A 20,164-nucleotide genomic window follows, 5' to 3' on the forward strand; every position below is an offset into this window, starting at 1 on the left:
TATCTTTTCATTACTGAGGAGAAAATTCAAGTAAGAGGCACTAAGAAAATATTAGCGGGAAATTGGATTTCAACACACTTTTTTCCTTCTTTTTGGTTTAACTAAAGAGAACAGTGGCTACCTCAAGTTTGGATACCGTGTTTTCTAATATTTCTGGTACAAATGGCCGAACGGGCTTCTTGGTATCATCATATTTGATGCACAGTAACCACATTAATAATAAGAAGGATATCTTATCAACAACCCTGATACGGGTAACATGAAGGTCTGGGTCCATCTGGGTTTATGAAGTCCCAGAAACCTTTAGAATTGTTGGCCCCCTTCTTCCGAAAACGGGATTTGAAGAATTCAATTTAAAAAAAAAAAAACAACTGCCATCTTATCACTACACTTTCACTAAATTTGCTGAAAGAGCATGAAAAAAAAATAAGAAGTTAATTATCTGTAAGATATTTTAAGTTAAACAGCCTCCATCCGCAAAACACTCGTTCAAGTGAACGTAACAACTCTTTGTTATGAAGTTGAGGATGAATCCAACTAAACCCTTATCATCGCAACACATTCAGCAGTGATACAATTAAAATTCCACCACCAGACAGCTTGGCCTCACCCATCTAGCAACCATATTACCCATGGGGGTATACATTCCCCCAGTGGGCTCGCACGCCTACGCACATAAAGTCTTCAGGCATCCTAGACATACCCTCACTTTACAGGCCATCCGATGGTCCTGTTGTTTCTTATCACTGTTAGCCCAGGCTAGTATTATTTTCCCTCAATATGACACTGAATTACTTAACGTAGTTCTTGTCACATCATGGCTACCTTATTTGTTCACACACTTTGAAAGCTTTAATTACACTACTGTTTATTAATCAAGATCACTTTAATTTTTCACACTTTTCTTTTTGAAAATTTAGGGATTAAAAGAGAATTTATTGTGTCTTTAATGTGGGTTAAAAAACGCTAAAAAAAACAGGTTTTATACAATCGCTACATAATGGGGCCATTATTACAGCTAAAGAAAATTTAATAAAGGAAGTTGAATTCCTTTCAGCAAAGGAAGTTCTATGCACTACCGCTTAACTAAGAAAAATGAAGTAAATTCTTATTTTTAAATTAAACTCTAAAATAAATAAATAAAATTGGCGTAACATCACAAAGACTTTTCTTATTACCTAATTCTGGTGGTTCTAAAACCTATTTCTAAATTCTGGATTTTAAAACATATATGTGTGCTCAATTATAATCACGCATTAGTTATAAAACTGAGTTATACTGAACATTAAAAGGTAGCTAACTGCGAAGTTCTGAAGTAGTAATTCGTTGTAAAAGAAAACTTGCAAGAAATAAATATATTCAAATAATTAATTAAATAAAAACTAAAAATAATATAAATACAATTTAAGCTCATACTGTATTTTTTGCTGTAAATATTTGCCAATGACCTAAATATTTTAACCAAGACCTCCAGAGTTTAAAGACTCGTAAAGTCATAAAGATAAAAATATAATTTAAGAAACGCTAGACTTTAAAACTATCTCACAATTTATACAAAACTAAATTTAAAAACGTGTAAGAATGTTTAATCAACTTACTGACATACTACAAACTTACTGTATTTACTGACAGACATACCTACCAAACTATAAACGTTCACTTAGTCGAATAGTCGAAGTTCACAGCCGTGTGAGGTATTTATAAAGTAGCGGTAAACACAGTAAAACTGTTGAGGAGCAGCTGTCTTGGTAATAAATCTTATAAAAGGGAATTTTATTATATTTTTTCTTTGTAATTTTTTTTTTTTTTTTTTTTACATTTTCTTATGCGACTCTTGTAGTCCAATCTGTACTGTGACTCCCTGGAGTAAAACCACATGCCACCGACAGAAGGCCTTTCTTGAAATGGAACGGATGCTGTAGAAACTCACCTGGCACCAGAAAGAGGGGTACAATTGATTTTGAAAGGAAGCAGTGCTCTGTCACACCAGAAAACAAAAGAAAAAGCACAACAGGAAGAAAAGATTCAAAGATTTTTAGCAAGTAATCTATTGCCAATCATCAGCCCAACCAACCATTAATAAAACCATACTTAATTACGGGATTAAAGTAAACAATTAATGATAAAATGATTTAAACAAAACAGATCCTAGGGATGATCTTGATTAATAGTTAGTAGGTCTCAGGTGGGAATAGTAATTGCTATAATCTTATCTGGGATAATCTGGTGTGAGAGGGAACGAACAAAGGCAACCTCAGAAAAATTATGGTTTTCTCTGCTCCTAACCTTAATCTAAGATTCTATTAGTGGAGGGGATTAATTTTTAAGTTCCTCGCTTTCTCTGTGCTTCAAGGGATCTCATAAAATTCCCTATCCGGAATGGTGGCTTCGGCTCCTGACAAAAAGTAAAAAAAAAATATCTTGAAAGGATTATGAGAAATAGTAAACATGTTTACAAACAGGAAGATGGAAAGAAACGGAGATTTGAAAATTATTGTCCGGGAAGGATCCCAAATTTTACTCTTAACCAAAAATGTCTTTTGGCAGAAGTTGCAACGGAATTAGAACATATGAGACGAAAAGCTGATATTAATTAAACTTAGTTTTCTAAGGAAATCAAACAGAATCATTGATCACTCAGTCAAGAACTGGGCACTCTTGATACACCCATTTTTAATTATTATCGACTTGTCAAGAGAGATTGAAAGTAAAATTTCTCGCAAACATGAGTTAAGGGATAAGACGGTCTAGATACACGTACGACTGTAGCAAGATATACGAACAGTTCTCAAACTAGGATCATCTTAAAAAACATAAAGATTATAATGCACCAAATGTTTTAATTTTTATCCAATGTTGTCAGCTAACTTGTACAAGATATTTTTTTTATTTATAGATATGGTGTTACTGGAACGGAAAAGAAGGCGTAAGTCTTTAGGTATGTCCATTACAAGGGACGCGTATCGCTTAACTGGTTGTTTACTGAAGATCAGGCTATTGTGACACAGGACCAGAAGGCTACTGAGAACTTATTGGAATAGTTTGGAGTAAACAAACAATAAATGTGACATGGAAGTGAACTTTAAGAAAATAGAGTACAAGAAACCATAAAGGGGATTCATTGAAATAATAATAGCAATGAAATGGGTAAAATGTTCAAATGCCTGAGCTTATGATTTTACTTTGGCAATGGCAGAAGAATGATAGGAATGCTTAATTCTGCCCTATGGTATTACTCAATAAACGAAGATAAAACTTAAACTTAAACTGTAAAGTTGCAAGGCCTATTGCAACAAAATGATTATTCACCAACAATAAAGTGCACGGTTTTCAACACTTAGGTTGTACGTACTATTAGTGGAAGAGGGAAATCTATAAAAAAAAAAAGAAGTAGCCAAAAATATAATAATATATTTGAGTTAATGTTATTTAATATGCAAAAGAGTCATGTAGATAGTAACTGTCAGTTCTGGGATGCAACTCATCTATGGAGAGGAGCTCCGAGATGATCTGAATATAGACCCAGATACATTACAATGCTAATAACGAAGGAAATTGATGCGACACGTTAAAAAGCTCTTCCCTGACAGAAGCCCTCATATTAAGCCTTCTTGATAATCATTCTCTAAACATAGCTCACTAGTAAAAGAAAATGGAAGATATACTAGCTAGCATTAGGAAGATATATTTTGAGGGAAATGAATAATTTAAACGGAGAGATAAACAAAGGTGTGATCGAGCTTTAGAAGAATAAGTACAACTTAGTGATCACTCGTCTTCACATCCTCTCCAAAAAAAAGCCTGTTCTGAAAGCGAAAATATTCTATATTTTGGGGAGCCTTCCTAGTACTAAAACAGTACTAGAAAATCTTTATCAATTTCTGCAAATACGAGTACAAAAACTAAATTTTAAGATAAATCATCTTTACGGCTCATAGAGCTAAACTTACTAACACCAATTAATAATAATCACGACCACACATTCTGAAGTTTCATTCTAGTAATAACTGAAGCAACGAATGAAGTGCTATCTAGCGTCTCCGTGAAGTACTCTTTTGTACCACCACATTTTTAACTAACACAAGGTATATATTTTTTTATGTAATACTTTTTTTGTAATATTTTTGGACAAATATTTTAAAAAAATCTACAAGGCATTATTTACATGAATACTTACTCAGTGCTTTCGTGGACAATGTTGGACGGATCCACGGCTACGCTATGTCGAAGAGATTGTTTGTCAGCTTTTCTTTGTCCTATAAACAAGGGAAAACAGAAATTAAAAACTTTATGTTATTTAATTGAAAACACATTCATTAAAAAACAACTAATATTATGAATAACCATGTAAGAAATAAAAGAAAAAAATGTGTTTAATAAGACAGCCACAGGTTGAGAGCAGCACAAGAATTAGATTGTTAGTTCCAAATATGACCACCAGAATGTAGGAGCAGCCAGTTCACCAAGTCTACAAGCTTGAGAGAAAAATTGCCTTCTAAATAAATTCATAAATTTCTAGAAAGCAACAGCTAGAAAATAAATTACATTTAAAAAGTTCAATTCATTAATATCCACATTAAATTTTAATCTAAAAAGTGGATCATTTTAATTGTTAGCAGATCCACAATGGCAGCAGCATTAAATAGAAGCACATTAAAAAACTAAATGATATAAATTCAAATCTACAGTAATTCTAAGGCAATTTAAAATAAGTTGAAGCATAGATGAACAATGAAATTGTCTCCCGTAAATGCATTTCGGTATTTTAATGTTTTGCAACCTTATCTTCATTGAGGTGATAAATTTTCTCTGTACTTGAATTGGATTTATTTACTCGTAATCTTGTTGCCCCAAAAAGCTGTCATAAGGTAAGAGGTTCAAGCTTTTAGGTTTTTAGACTATAAGTTATTACAAATTTGGTTAAAAAAAAGTTGATATAGTGATTTTGGTCTATTTGTAGGGATAAAGCCTTGTTTGTGGTGGTCTAGTTTCTTATAAATGACGTAGGATAGAATTTCTACTTTTGAATGTAATCGTTCAATGAGTTATTAAGAGGTTGGTTAAGTGTTTTGTGGTTCGCTTAACTCTATTAGCTGTAAACTTCAACTAACTCAGCGGATTTTGTGGAAGTTGAAGAGGTCAGGGTGTTAGTTGAGGCGTGTTGATATGGTGGGGCACTTAAACCTTCATCATCGCCATCGTTGGGCATTCATTTTGAGCGAAGATCTGAAGATAGATGCGGTTAACATCGCATTACCTACTTTAGGGCTGGAATTTCAGCTATTTATGGACCGCAAGCGTCATAACTAATCTTTCGCCCATCTCATCTGCCATTCTAGGCAAAAGACACACCTCCTAGCGAGACCGCTGGTTACTGGAAGAGAATCTTCACCAGGATCAAAGCCTCAAAGCCTTTTATCTTTCTACATAGTTTCAGCTGTCTCAGAAAGAATCTATTCCATGTAGGATTGTTTCAGATATGATCAGATGTTTCAGAAATGTCTAAGAGAAGAGGAAATAGTCTCTTATACATCGTCTGCCTGGGTTGCAATCGCTAGTTGCGACATGAGACCACGGGCACCTCATGAAACCATAGTGGATAATATGCAAAAACCTATAAGTGGTAGTCCCTGGAACTTGCAGAAAAGGAGAGGTTACTTTTTAGAAGAATAAAGGGGTAGTCAACACAATAAACTTCTTTCTGCAATAACTGAAGAACAAGAACTGCTCTACATCTAATTTAAACGAATCAAAGCTGGGATAAATCACAGTTAAGCATTTTTTTTTTTAAAAAAAAGAAGGTTTTCATCTCAGACGGTAAAGAAACAAAAATTCTTGGTTAAACCAGCTAAAATAGTTTTTATGTCCATTTGTGAGAATTAATGGTATTCTTATAAAACAAGTTAACCTAATGTACCGGATAATGAATAGAAAAGAATATCTTTCAACAGAAGCGGATTATTAAAACTGTTTATAACGTCATCAGAAAAATAAAGAAGGGTTCATGTCTGAATAGCGCGATACCCAAGCCCAACTCCCTTTGCAACTAACCTTATTTTTCCATAACCGTTTAGTACAATGTCGATTGTTTTACAAAAACAAAATTAATAACAAGGGCGCCAATAACCTTAGATGATGTCGCGCCTCAAAAAAAAAAAAAAAATAACAAGGAAATAATGTCATAGTTAAATCGCAACTGTGCTTAATTAAGCATCCATTATTAATACCCCATTTTTTTTAATTAAGAAAATAATCAATGCACAACTCATTCCTTGTCTTTAGAAACCTTTTTGTATGAAATATTACTGTTTTAGTAACAATACAGTCTGTCCAATTATTTCGTATTTTATTATTAATAAATTTGATAATAAAGTTAACAGACCGGTTACTACACAGCTGATATAATTGAATTATATTGATTATCAGGGTACCAGTTGATTTTATTAAGTTACGAAGAGATAAATTGTGAATATAAACCTGGATAAGGAAGCAAAAACAGTCCAATTACAATAATCTGCAGGGCGATCGAACCATTTGATATACGCACATTCCATTAGTTAAATTGAAAAGCATGGCGGCAACAATCAGCATCCCTCTATCGCCTGTATCATGACCACTGATTACGTCACATCTTCCATTGTCCAGCTGCTACTAATTGATTTAGAAGCCACAAACTAATCATTACTTTAGTAATGGTGGTGAGTTCACATTGCCATTTGGGGAATTCGTGACTTACAATGGATGCTGTTCAATGTAGTCGGATGATGAAAGGAAACTTCATTTTCTCCGGTCTCACTTTCTCTTACCAATCTTATGAAAATGGTATCAAATATTCGAAGTTGAGATTTCAAAAAGTGTACACGTAATTGTTCTAAAAATAATGCCTAATCAATATACCACTCTTTCTCTCAACTAGATTTTTAAAAAATAAATAATAATAATAATATTTATTTACAAACTATACATATGTACACAAATTTGAAATAATACAGAAATTGAGGTTTCAAGCTTAGCACCTATATACACTCATCAGATTATATTTAGTTCAGATTAAGGGAAACATATTTACATATTAAGGAAAAAATTTAAAAAAACCTTAGCTTGATATACAGGTAGTTGTTACAAAATATGCTTTAAGCGTTTATATTTATATTTTTTATAACTGAGAGAGTTTATATTGTAATTAACAATGGCTACTATGTGAGGGTACGGACTATTGTAACAAGTGGAGACAAAATTTTCTAAGAGACAATACACAGTAGTGGAGGCGCTAGGAACGTCAAGTACTACGTGCATGTAGTCTATGGGCGTCCATCTGGGAAATGAACCAATCAATCTCAGGCAATTATTTTGCACTCTCTGTATTTTATTGTAATTGGTTATGCAAGTTCCGAGACCATACAGGGGCTGCATACAGAAGTATAGGTCGAATATAGAGGTAGTATATTAATTTTTTATTTTGGAAGTCCTAGGATGAGTGTCTATTAAACAAGGAGAACAGACTGCATATAACGCCTAGCGCCTTATTACATACACCTAAAAAATAATTCATTTAAATCGTTACTACTTGCATATCTTGCACTACTGCTTGTTTATAAAAAGTAAAGTAATCGCCTATTTTTTCAGGCTGGGCTTAACGTCCAACTACCAATTAGGTGTCGTGGACGGATACTGCTTGTTTATATAAAGGCCGTGGATTTAATGACCCACAAATATGTTAAATTAAATAAACCCATAAATTAAAAAAACTGACGAACAAGAAATTGTAACCAAAACCGCTTATTGTTGGAACCCTTTTACAGCTCTAGTTAACCCCTAACATTTTACATAGGGTTAAGGGCTTTTTTCGTCTATCTTTTTTGCGCTATCATCGCTTCTTCCGCTTCATCCTGTAAAAAACTCCCCTTTGAGATTGTGACCTAATCAGTTCCACCCTGTAACAATGATTACTGCACCCACCAAAGCCTTAAAAAGGCTATATTATGTTTTTAAGGGCAATCAGCTTACTCGGATCGAGAGCCACAGTTATTTCGCCGGACCTATTCAAGGCTTACCATCTAGGAAGATAGATTTTTCTGGTCTGGAGATCGCCAACTTCGTACCGAAGTGACTGTAAAATAAAACTTTTCCATAGCAGGCATCCCAGAACTAGAAACTCAGATAAAAACTTGTATCTGCTATCTCAGTGGCACCATTTAGTTTAAACTAAAAATAATCCTTTCAAAATCAAACTGTCCCAAGTTTGTACATATTGGATTAGAATAGTGGCTAAAATTGTTAAACTACAATAGTTAAATAGAGTGATAGAATTGTCTATACTTTAAGGTGATAAGTCTAATTTTTGGGTATCTTCATAGGGGCTCCTCAAAGTAATCAAACTTATGAGACTGAACTGAGCAACAACCATTCAGCTTGTGAATGATAAGAGTTTCGAGAAGGGTTAATAGGTTCAGGCAATAGTCTGAGACAGGATAATGGTGGAAGAACTTAGGGCCATTGTCTTGTTAGGGATTTTGCCCGGACTTGTTATTGTCAATTGCTGTACAACCTACCATCTTATCGTTTACAATAAGCACAGCTATAACAAGTAAAAGATGATCAAAAAGGGATTCAGCCTTCGGATAATGTTTTCAAAAACACGATCAAAGCTGTAACGAAATAAACAAGCAAGTGATAAAACAAAAAAAATATATTGGCAAAGGATTAACAATTAATTGGCCTCAATTGATCTCAATTAATGATTTTCTAATTAGTAATAATTGTCTCTTTACTAGTAAACCATGACAGTGCAAACATGATATAACCACTTGAAGGAATTTTTATTAATTATACTCAATTGATAACAGAAATCTGAAGTTACGTCACTTCCTGATTTAAAAAGCAAGGTTTTTTTTGGGTTAAAGTACTTCTTAATTTACAACCAAATATGTAACTTTACCAACAATAAACAGTTTATAACCGTATTTTACACTAAAATGGAGGAAACCAATCTCTAGTCGAAAAGGAAAATTAATTTTTCTAGACAAAGGATAAAGGAAAAAGTTACACAAACCTTTGTGTGCGTGAAGTAAATAAAAATTTTACAGAAAAGTCAAGCATCCGTGTTAAAGAAAGTGTAGAATCTATTTGAGAAAAAAAGGTATTTTCGGTTGAGAAAATTTCCGTCAAAGTACACAATTTTAGCGCCACATTTAACCCCAAAAAATACTGGTACACAACAGATAGGAAGAAGATATATTATTAAAGAAAATTCTCCTTGGAGGGAATTTATATGCCCTTATTTTACGTCCATTACAAGAAAAATTTTACAAATTAAAGTTATATATCTCCATACAATTTATTAGACGGTTAGAGACCCGCAAATTTATTATGTATTACTAATATGTAGTAATTTACTTGGTTCGATTTCAGGTCTTCAGGATTCCAAGCCTTCGATTTTATTTTAATGGTTAATATGAGATATTTATGGTAAAGAATGTTTGCAATTCGCCTCCATCCACGTCACCAAATTTGGATGAAAACATAATTATCAAATATTTACTTACTAAAATAAGAGAAAGTAATAATAAATAAATAATATCGATGCAAACATCTTTTTGTTTGAAAATATGGTTACAAACGTAAGGAAGGACTAAGCCAAATGTAGAAACAGCTGTCCAAACGAGCGGCTGACTAGATTTGCACATGGAATGTTTTATATAAATGTGATAATAAAACAAATTCTTATTCTATGAGACTACAACTAGTTTTACAGAGAATCGATGGGTATTATCAAGCATATCTTTACTTTTTATTTTGTACCTTTAGGTATCTGTTATCTGTAGTTTAAACAGAATGCCTCCATTTATTGATAGATTCTTTGAAGCCCTTATCTTTTTTAACTTAAATATTGATTTTTTTTTCGTAAAGATTGATTTTTTTTTTTCAACTCACATTCTTAGCCTGGGAATCAAAACTGCATTTATGTTTCGGCTCATTTTAAGTACCATCTTTAATGCAGTTCTTTTAAAAAGACTGTTCCAGTTTTATTCCTCGTTTTATGTAAGATTTAAATGATTATATCTTTGAATAGGATGAAAAATTAATTGCCATTTCAGACGTGATACATTTATTCTGCCGATCTTTCGACCTAGGGACTAGGGTCATCTTCAGGGCTGTGGAACATGTTTACAGATTGTTAACAATGGTTCTATTAAAATAATAATATAATATGTATAATATATAGTGAAATTTACAAAAATTACAGGGTTGGTGTGTCTTCTTCTTGTTTGTTCATGGACTGAGTGTGATCGGTCTGTGTGTGATATGTGTTAGGTTTTGTGGAAGTCAGTGTTGCCAATTGTCAAGTATTTTGTAGTAAGTTTGCGTATACGTTGTTTAAATTGTTCGTGTCTGTTTTGAAATTTAAACTGTTTTCTATCTTAGATATGCATATCATTTGGCAACACTGGCTTCCACCCAACCTGACACATATCACACACAGACCAATCACATTCAGTCCATGAACAGACAAGACAGAAGACACACCAACCCTGTAATGTAAAAATATTACTTTCTAAACTAGGTAAATAATTTTTGTAAATTTCGTTACATTATACATATTCATTTTAATAGACTTATTGTTAACAATGTGTAAACATGTTCCACAGCTCTGAAGATGACCTGGTCCCTAGGTCGAAAGCTCGGCAGAATAAATGTATCACGACTGAAATGGCAATTATTTTTTCATCCTATTGAAACTATGATTCAGTCACCAAAAAGAATGAACAACTATATCTTTGAAGGTATTAAATCAAGTTATATTGCTCAGACAGTTCACAGCAAGTGCGTGCTTATGAACACCTACCCTGTTTGAACAGTTTTGAGTTATACTGAATTTGAACATTAAGTTTTTTCTACTCAGTTACTCAGCATAGACATATTGTAATCATATTAAACTTCGATTGTAAAACGCGATTGAAATCGGCGCACTTCCTGAAGTAAAAAACAAACACGCAAGTACATTCAAGTTTAAACCATTTTCTGTTTCACTGATAACCCTGACGATTAACGCCTTGTCGAAAAAAACAACAAAATAATGAATTTATGATACTGATAATTTAACTAAAAGAGATATTCTTAGTAAAGAGGAAACTTTAATCAAACATTTCCTGTATCTCTTCATTCTCAAAAGACAACCACAGCTTTCTCAATAATTATAGAATTAATAAGGAACAAGGATAATAAATTAAAACCCTATCTATATACAGTTCTGTAGAAACTGATCTTCATTTGTGGTATGGACGCTTCACACTTCTATACTTTCAATTAGAAAACTGGCACAGATAAGATAAGTTGGTTTTTATCAATCAATTAAATACGATAGAATAGAAATATTAGAAAATTTGGTTGACTAGTGCTGCACGAGAAACGACACAAATCTCGGTCTCGGTCTCGGTACCGAGACCGAGACGAGACTTGAGCAACCGAGACCGAGATCGAGACATGATATATATCTCGTCGAGAAATCTCGGTCTCGTCTCGGTTTTTCAAATATTAATTTTTAGCTACAAAATTATAAAATTGTGTTCTTTATTAATAAATAATCATTACGGGTATTGAATTAATTATTAAAAGTTACGATTTTATTATATATGTTCAATATTACTACATCTATTTGACTTCGAATTACATAAGTAAAGTAAGCAAAGTAAAGTAATCGCCTATTTTTCAGGCGGGGCTTTACGTCCAACTACCAATTAGGTGTCGCGGACGGAGGCGACTAGCAAACTTACTTTACTGTAAATTTCTTCTACTAATCATTAAATAAAATCCAAGGCCTAAGACCGGGAATCGAACCCAGTACCACAATACTCATTAGCTTCGCAGGTCTCGCACTATTTTCGTTTTTAAGATACTCTTTGCCTGAGCATTGATACATAAAAGAGCTTTTACTGAATCAGAAGTTAAAGAAGATCTTCTATTGGTCATTATCATCGCAGCTTGCGAAAATAATCTTTCCGATGGCACTGAAGTTGCACAGATACTAAAAATATCTTTCGCCATTCTAGACAAATTTTTGAAGGAATTCTCAAGTGTTTTCCACCATTCTAAAATGTCAACGTCTACTGGTGCTTGATCTAATTTGGTATAATTAATTATTTCTGTCTTCCATGCTTCGGTGATATTTGCTGATTTTTGAGCAAATGGTGCAAAAATATTGATGCAGTCGCCGTCGTCGTCAAAAGGTGAATCATCAGATTCTTTATCTTCACCAACAGCCATAACTAATGGAGCGGGAAGTTTGTTGGGAGGTGTATTTTTTATTTCACGAATCAACTTGTTATAGCAGGCAGATATGTTATTTGGGTCTTTCATTTGGCGCGTTTTTAACATCTTTTTGAAATTATATAAAGATATATAACAGTAATAGTAATATATGATGCATTGAAGTGTAAGTAGTTGTCTTCTTTTACACACATTTTCATTACCAATATATAAATTAAAATAATTATTAGAAAATAATAACATTTTTTGAAAAGATTATTAATAGCAAACCACTTTTAATACTTAAACAAAAATTCAAAAAAACTGAGACCGAGACCGAGATATCTCGACGAGACCGAGACCGAGATTTGAGCGACCGAGACCGAGACCGAGACTGCATAAAGTCTCGCCTCGTCTCGGTCTCGTGCAGCACTATGGTTGACCGATGCAATCTATCGATTTTATATCTAAACATGAGTTCCGGTTTTATATTAAACAATTTAAAAAAAAAGCAATAAATTGGGAGAAATTCATGACGCCACTTTTAAATGCAGGTTATTTTTATTGATTGATTTCTGTTTTCTCCTTCTTCGTTGATCGTTGTTGATTCTACTTAGATTTTCTATGAAGTTGGAGTGATGTTGAAATTCAAGTATTTGTAAAAGGTTTAACTATAAAGGAAAGGAATAATTGTAACGAGTTAACCTGAATTGATTGAAAAGAAAAATTTCAAGTAATCAAGAAAACCGATTTAAACTAAACGGAAAAGGAAGTGCTCAAAAAGAGAAAGTAAGGAGAAAAGTTTAGATAGGTTAGAAAATTGCCCAAAATAAAATAATTTAAAGAGTTATTAGGAACTACCATCAAACTGTTTTATAGAAAATAAGATAAAAGACAAATAAAAGATGAGTTTTTTTAAAGCGCGTGAGATCATCGTTGGTTTTCGGACAGTGTTCTCTCGGTACAGACAATAGAGGCTTCTAAGAAGAGAAAATCTACCAGCAGACAGCTGTATTAGAAACCAGGGATCACCCAATACTCTAACCACACATATTCGCCTTGACCAATGAAACTGATTTTCTAAATGATCATTAACCGTTTCATCAAAGTAGAAACCTCTTCATCTCGACTGGGAATTACTGGGAAAAGAACTTTAAGGGACTCTTATGGAATTAAGGTTTACAACTGTAAGGGACCCTGTAAGAGAACTGTAAGGGATTTAAGACCACAATAGATTGTATCACACATTTTAAGTTATGCTACTCAAAAAATCACAAGTCAGGCAAAATTTTATTAACCGCATTTTTTGCCAGCATCTTATAGAAAGATTTTGTCAAAGAATACAGAAAGAATAAGTTCCTGATTGTAAAGAAAAAGAGAATCTATTACGCAACTATCATGAAGAAGATTATGATTTGAAATTATCACGAACCAATCAGTGGACTAAAGTTATGTCCTCCACAACATAGATCATAATGCATTTAATATGTCTCCCGTTATCACAGTATTTTAACTGTTTGAATAACTTCGTAAGTGATTCTTACTTAACTACTGCTGCCTGACGCAATCGTTTCTAGTGACGTATCAAGAGATACTCATAAAGTTGCACAGACAAAAAAAGAAATAGTGGTAAAATATATAGTTAAAGGGTTTTATTACAAAAACGTGTAGGAGTTGAGATACTGATTGTCGGATAATTAAGCTGCAGGAGCGGTAAAGAAAATCAAAAAATTACAATCTGTAAACAAAGATAATTTAGAAAAGAGAGATTCAGAGAGGGCGTACTGGAATCTTGATTTACTTACTATGGAAGATGTCGCGTAGGAAGCGAAGTTATGCGCGAAGAGTGAACATCGCATTAAAATTTGCAAATCGACTTTTTCTTATCTTTTTTTTATAGTATTATTTCAGTCCGTTATGTTCGCCCACTAATGGTCGCGTTTTGTGTTTTTAGGTTTCAAGTAATACTCTGCATGTTGTTACGATGACCTAAATATTTTTAGCGCCTTCGATTTTTTATGTTCTAAGTAAGGAAATGAGCTGACAACATTAGTTTTGCACTTAGGTATTCTTTAAAAAAGAGCATATGCTTTACTTTTATTATTAAAGGTATTGCAATCGTACAAATGTTCGAAGTTGAGATTGCACCGTAATAGAGCTTGTTAGGTCACAAGTTGGTCTGAGTTTTTGTTCTTTCAATGAAGATTATCACAATGCACCTTGATAATAATTAATTTGCTTACACAGAGAAGGGATCCCGAGTTCGAATCCAGCTGCTGGCCCTTAGATTTTTTTCTTTCTAGAAGCTTCTTTTAAGCACACTATTTGAAGATGGACAGAGTTGTCCATTGTAACGGGAGAAAACTGTCCGAATCTGTATTGTTTAGAAAGGACGACTGTCTACAGAAAATAATTCAATAAGATAAAGTAAGATATCGATATGGGTGGTCTTATATCTGTAAAAATATTCCACAAAAAAAGGAGAAAACATCCTGAATATGGGGTGATTGCATTAATAAAATTAATGGATGAATGGATAGAGATCGCCAGAGATCAGAGAACGATCCATAGAGATATCAAGAAACCTCTGCCGTTTTCGCCGCCCACTGTCTACTAATGACACAGACCAAAAGGTCAAGAACATAAGTTTAACTTTGGACTCAATAATAATAAAGAAGAAAATTTACGATACAAATACTATAAGTATTTTTAGAGTCTCAAATCGCCTTAGTCGATATATACATTTAAAGAGGATATAAAATTCAAATAAAAGGAAGCGAAGGCAGATAGCTCAATCTTGGATATATAAATAATCTGGAATGGTAAACTTTATTACAAGATCGCCTCCCACTGAAATGTTGTAATAAAAGACTGAATAAAGTGAATTGAATCCACAGAATTGGTCAGTGTAGGTGCGATCATACGTATGGCACTATTTAGTAGCTCAAGGTGGCATGCACTACGACTAGCCTCTATCAGCATCTAACTGGTTCATTATAGTTCGGGTCATTATCGCTAACCTATCGTTCACCGGTGAACTTCATCTAGAATATTGTGAAAACCTGGAATATCGCCGTCCGGCAAAATCCTTGCAATTTATTTTTAAATTTAAATTAGATTAGATTATCGTGGTGGGACGTTTGCCCCACGGCTCCGCAGCTCTCCTCTTTGGATCTAGTCGACGAAACCTCCCCTACTAAAGAGGTGGAGGACTTTCCCTACTAGTTCTTTTTGCGCTACTATCTCGTTTGAGATAGTCTCAAAGATCCAAAGGTTTCATAGCGCAATCAATCGATTGCAACACAATCCAACAGCCAGTGAGAGGTCGTTTCCTCCTCATCCTGACACAATCTGCATTAATAAGCCCCGCCTTGTACAGATGACTATGCCCTACGAGTACTGTGTAAATGTATTGGGGTGTAACAGTAATTTTGCTCATGTTCATAGGCTGGGATACCCACAGGGACGTCACGTACCCTGAAGAAGTGGCTAATCCACTTCTCCCTTACCGAATTTTCAAATTTAATATCCTTCCTTTTTTTGTTTGTTTCATCCTTCACGCCAAACTCCTGATTTCAGGACGGCTGTAGTAGTAGCCCTAATCTAGCTCCGTTTGATACCTAATTTTCAGACATCCCAATAAAGTATTGTGGTGCCTGTACGATTGTTTTACACTTGCAAACAAAGGCAGACTCTTCAAAATCAGAAAAGAACTTATTGCATCCAAATTGTTGGACAAGCATAAAGAAAAATGTTCCTTTCTACTCTTACAAAATACTAGGGAGGATTTATATAGATTTTGGAGAATGCTAGTTTCATATAGAGCTTCGCTTCTCCTCGAGATAAGCGATGTCCATCCGGAGATGAACTTGGGAAGATTTAACTGGGCAAACGTCAGGCTTGATTGGGAGCTTTCTTAAGCACTTTATATTCTTAGTATGCTGGCCATTTTTGGATTTATTTAATTAGTTATATTCTGAAAATTTAAAATATTTATCACTATTTTTTAAACTTCTTAATTTCTAGTTACGTTCGTATTAATTATGTTTTTTTCATATTATAATAATCTAAATTTATTCAAATTATTAATAAATTCTGTATGTAACTTTTAGAACAATAATATTATACAGTCACTTGTTCCGAAAGGGAAGTCCTTAAAGTAAATAAGATTTCTGATAATAGTAGCAGATGATTTTGTGCTTCTTTAGAAGATATACAGCCCTAGCTCTACAGATAAAACCGGTGACAATTAACAATGTAAATATAATATTAATCTTGCTATTCTTATTGACAGCACTCAAATCACCGCGGGCACAGGATGTAATGAATATCATCTTGTGCTGCCTGATCTTCCGTTCCTCCTTAGATAGACTGTTCTCACTGAATCGTACATACAGGTTTTTTTGAGAAAGGATCAGTAAAAGATCTGATCATAATTTGTCTCCTTCAGGAGCATGTCAAACCATTTTTCCCTCAGCCTGTATATTTGATAATAATTGGCATGGGGAACGGGCAAGAGTCTGTATTGATGGTTTGTATATGTGCTTCAGTGAAAGAGGCGGCAAAAACAGGAAAAACACTTTACAATACATATGGTGGGACATTCGAACAATATGATTGGTGAATAGATGGATGGGCCCGCAGAGCGCTGTACAGACAACAATGTGATTGGTTTGACGGATTCACAATTGTTGTTATCCGCGTTAGTAATGGTATTGGTTTGATTGATTGGCCGTCGCTCTTCTTGTTATGTTCATGTCACAAGGAGTATATACTTCGTTTGCGTTTAGATCGTTTTCCATTTTTAGTATAATACTAAATCTTGCGCTTACTTTTTGACGCATTGTTTTCTCGCTATTTATAGTTGAAATGTTTCAGAATCTAACATGAATTCACTAACAACTCAGTCACTATAAAACTCAATTTAAGTACAAAGTATCAATCAACAAAATAGCATTTCCACTTGAACAGTTTTAGCCCGCAAACATTTCGTTTTATTGCATCCGCCGTGGCAAGCATGTTTATTTTATCTCTGACCGGTTTCGGACTTTTCTTCCCAGCATCGGAGGTAGTGTAATCAGTACGATGTCGAGAATTCGACTTCACTTATGTTTCCATTTCGCAGTACACTTGCTGACTTTGTCATCAGATCTGACTGCAAAATTGACCTGAATTCTCGACACCGAAGTGATTATTCTATTTAGTGATGTATAAAAACAAGCGTGCTAACAAAGGATAAAACGAAAGAGTTGGAATAACCTGCAAATTTGCGTTTTTGTTCTAAAATCACAGCAACAGGACACACAGACCATTACTTATAAACCACTTTTTTCGAATTATGAGGACCTCAAAAAAACAACTGCGATACGATTGCATAATTTCATTTATAGGGCATAAAACATGCTTCAGCTCTGACAAAGCGATGCCCTCTAACTAACTGCAACTACGTCTTACAAAAAATTAAAACAAATAAATAACTAAAGAGTTAATTAAATATTCACAGAGATGATGTTTTGATTTAGTATGTCGTGGATAGGACTATAGCGACCTCATCTCCTCCTCACGCCCAAGAAAAGTTCTCACGTCTGCTTGATGCACGCATTGTACCTTAACACCTCGCTGTACTGATAGCACCAGGGCGACACCTTCTTGGTATTTACCAATATATATTTATTACCAACACTCGTAGACACACCGCCAAGACGTGCTCTTCATAGAAATAAGTTCTGTAAAAAGTTTATCTGGGTGCGCCACATCTCCTGGACATACGCACGTGCACTGCACTGAATTGTTATTAATGAATTTTTTTTTTTTTCTCGCAGGGCTGGAAAATATTAGAGATTGTTTCCGAGACTGCTGTCTGAAACCGAATGGTCAGAAATTTTTCTGTTTTTCATCAGGAAAAATTATCAACAGCTCTGGTGTTTTCATTATTTTAATCCATCTTTGGTTTCGGATGTAAAGACAAAATTAGCTTTAGCTAGGCTTATTCAGCGCTTAGAATCACCTAATTTCAAACATCTAAAGCCATTGACGCCCGGAGCTTTTTTTTTTTTTGTGCACTGCCGATCTCCAGACACTGGTCACTCGTTACAGACAACACTGTCAATCCTCGGACAGTGAGCTGTAAGAAGCTCCTAGGATGAACAAATGTAAGGGTCGACAGACGGATTCTAGTTGTTGCAGAGTTGACTCGGCATTAACCTGCCGCTAGCGCCAGTCTCAGTCACAGCCCCAAATAGCAACTTTACTGTCATATTGCTCAGAATTCTTCTTCTTCATAATGGTAAAGATTTTATTTGGAAGAAAAAGGGGACAGAATGATAAAGACGGTTAAGGGTATGGTAGGTTCAAACAACGGAAGATTACGGTTGATTTTGCGAGAGAGATGGGTTTTTACTCTACCGGCCTCCACAATCTTGCTGAGACAATTATTTTGGACTCCTTGGGAATTCTGCATCACCATATCTACGGTGCTTAAATCCTAAGGTGACGGTGTAATTATGGATTAGTGACGAGGTCAATATGTATGTCTTTTATATTGACTGGGCATTCCCCTCATTGTTGTTTTTATATATATTTATTTATTTATATTTTAGTTGTATATTTAGTGAATTTTATCTACATGTAAATAGTGATTTTATTGTTATTTATTTAATGCACTACAAGTTGACTCTTTTAAATTAAAAGTTACCAGCAAAACGAGATGCAAGATTATCTGGTGGATTGATATGTAAGCTGTGTTTTAGCAACCTCACGGAGTTAGGCAGCACCGTTTGTTGTTCTTGCAACGAATTGTTTCTCGAAGCCTTGGGGTTGCCATAGACGGGAAGAATCGCAAGTTGTGGCAACCCTTTCTCACAGTACTCAGGGTGGCCCTAAGGTTATTATTATTCCTTTTTCTTCGCGGTACAATTTCTTAGCGGTATAATTGAGACTGTGCGACCCGAATATTATTATCTACAGTTAAAATGAAGATGATTATTTATCTTTTATTTTATGAGGAATACAAAATATTAAGTAAAATATGATATCATCCATCTATTTCTAAGAATGCAAAGTATTTTTTCATTACAATTTCACTAAGTAAGAAATTTTCCGGTCTCTGTTATAGTACTCTGGTGCTTAAAGAAGATTTATGTGGACGTTGACAGAAGAGGGAACAAGTTAGGTCATTCACTTAGTAAAAGTTTGCGACTGAGTTGTTTGACACGGCCAAGGGGAGCTTCTGCATTTGTTGGATTATTAGGCACCATATATTCTCTTGCAGTAGAATTTTATTGCAAACTGAGTTCTAATATTTAATAATAATAATACTGAAACTATAATTATGATAGAAAGAATTCAATTTCATCATTTTCAATTACTGACAGAAAGATATAGTCCAAGGAGTGACTGAGATACGAATCTGCTACAGTTAATTAGATTGTTGCAGTCATAAAAAGGTGCTAAAACAAAATTAATTATTTTTTAAATAAATAACGAAATTCTAAATTAGATTTGATTTTTAGATTTTTATGTTCAAGGTTTCAGAGAAAACTACTGTCAAGCTTCCTGAAATGACGATCTCGATCTTTCCTAATATCTTTTTATATTTCATGACTTTCTCAAAGAATATCTACGGAAGCTTTGGATGAAATAAGTCTGTTGGCAAATTATGGGATCATCTGCCAACCGTATCTATCTTTCTCTTACTGGAACTTAGCCAGGAGTTTATTAGCATAAAACATCCAAAGTTTAAGCGCTAAGTTGGAGCTCTGGTGGCTAATAATAAATAGTTTACTAGAGGATAGGTTCCCATTCTTCTTACAACAAGCCCGATCTACTAAAATCTTCTTCTCCGTTTTTTTGGTACCACTATATCTTGATCACCAAGTTCTCTATTGGGTTTAGGCTTTCATGTTTTTCTCGCTCTAAC

The 20,164-nt window shown here is 34.1% G+C and overlaps 1 protein-coding gene across 5 annotated transcripts in view; it reads right to left on the reverse strand.

Annotated features, from left to right (window-relative positions):
- LOC141455834 (breast cancer anti-estrogen resistance protein 3 homolog) overlaps positions 1-20,164 on the reverse strand; it is a 301,202-nt gene that overhangs the window by 98,699 nt on the left and 182,339 nt on the right. For all 5 annotated transcript variants that reach the window (XM_074131261.1, XM_074131263.1, XM_074131258.1 and 2 more), the window contains one exon: positions 4,178-4,256. In XM_074131261.1, the coding sequence (XP_073987362.1) occupies positions 4,178-4,256 (79 nt within the window). The remainder of the gene's footprint in view (positions 1-4,177; positions 4,257-20,164) is intronic.

The sequence above is a fragment of the Rhodnius prolixus genome, unplaced genomic scaffold (assembly GCF_049639745.1).
Source record: "Rhodnius prolixus isolate KJV_2025 unplaced genomic scaffold, Rpr scaffold_4, whole genome shotgun sequence".
Lineage (NCBI taxonomy): Eukaryota > Metazoa > Arthropoda > Insecta > Hemiptera > Reduviidae > Rhodnius > Rhodnius prolixus.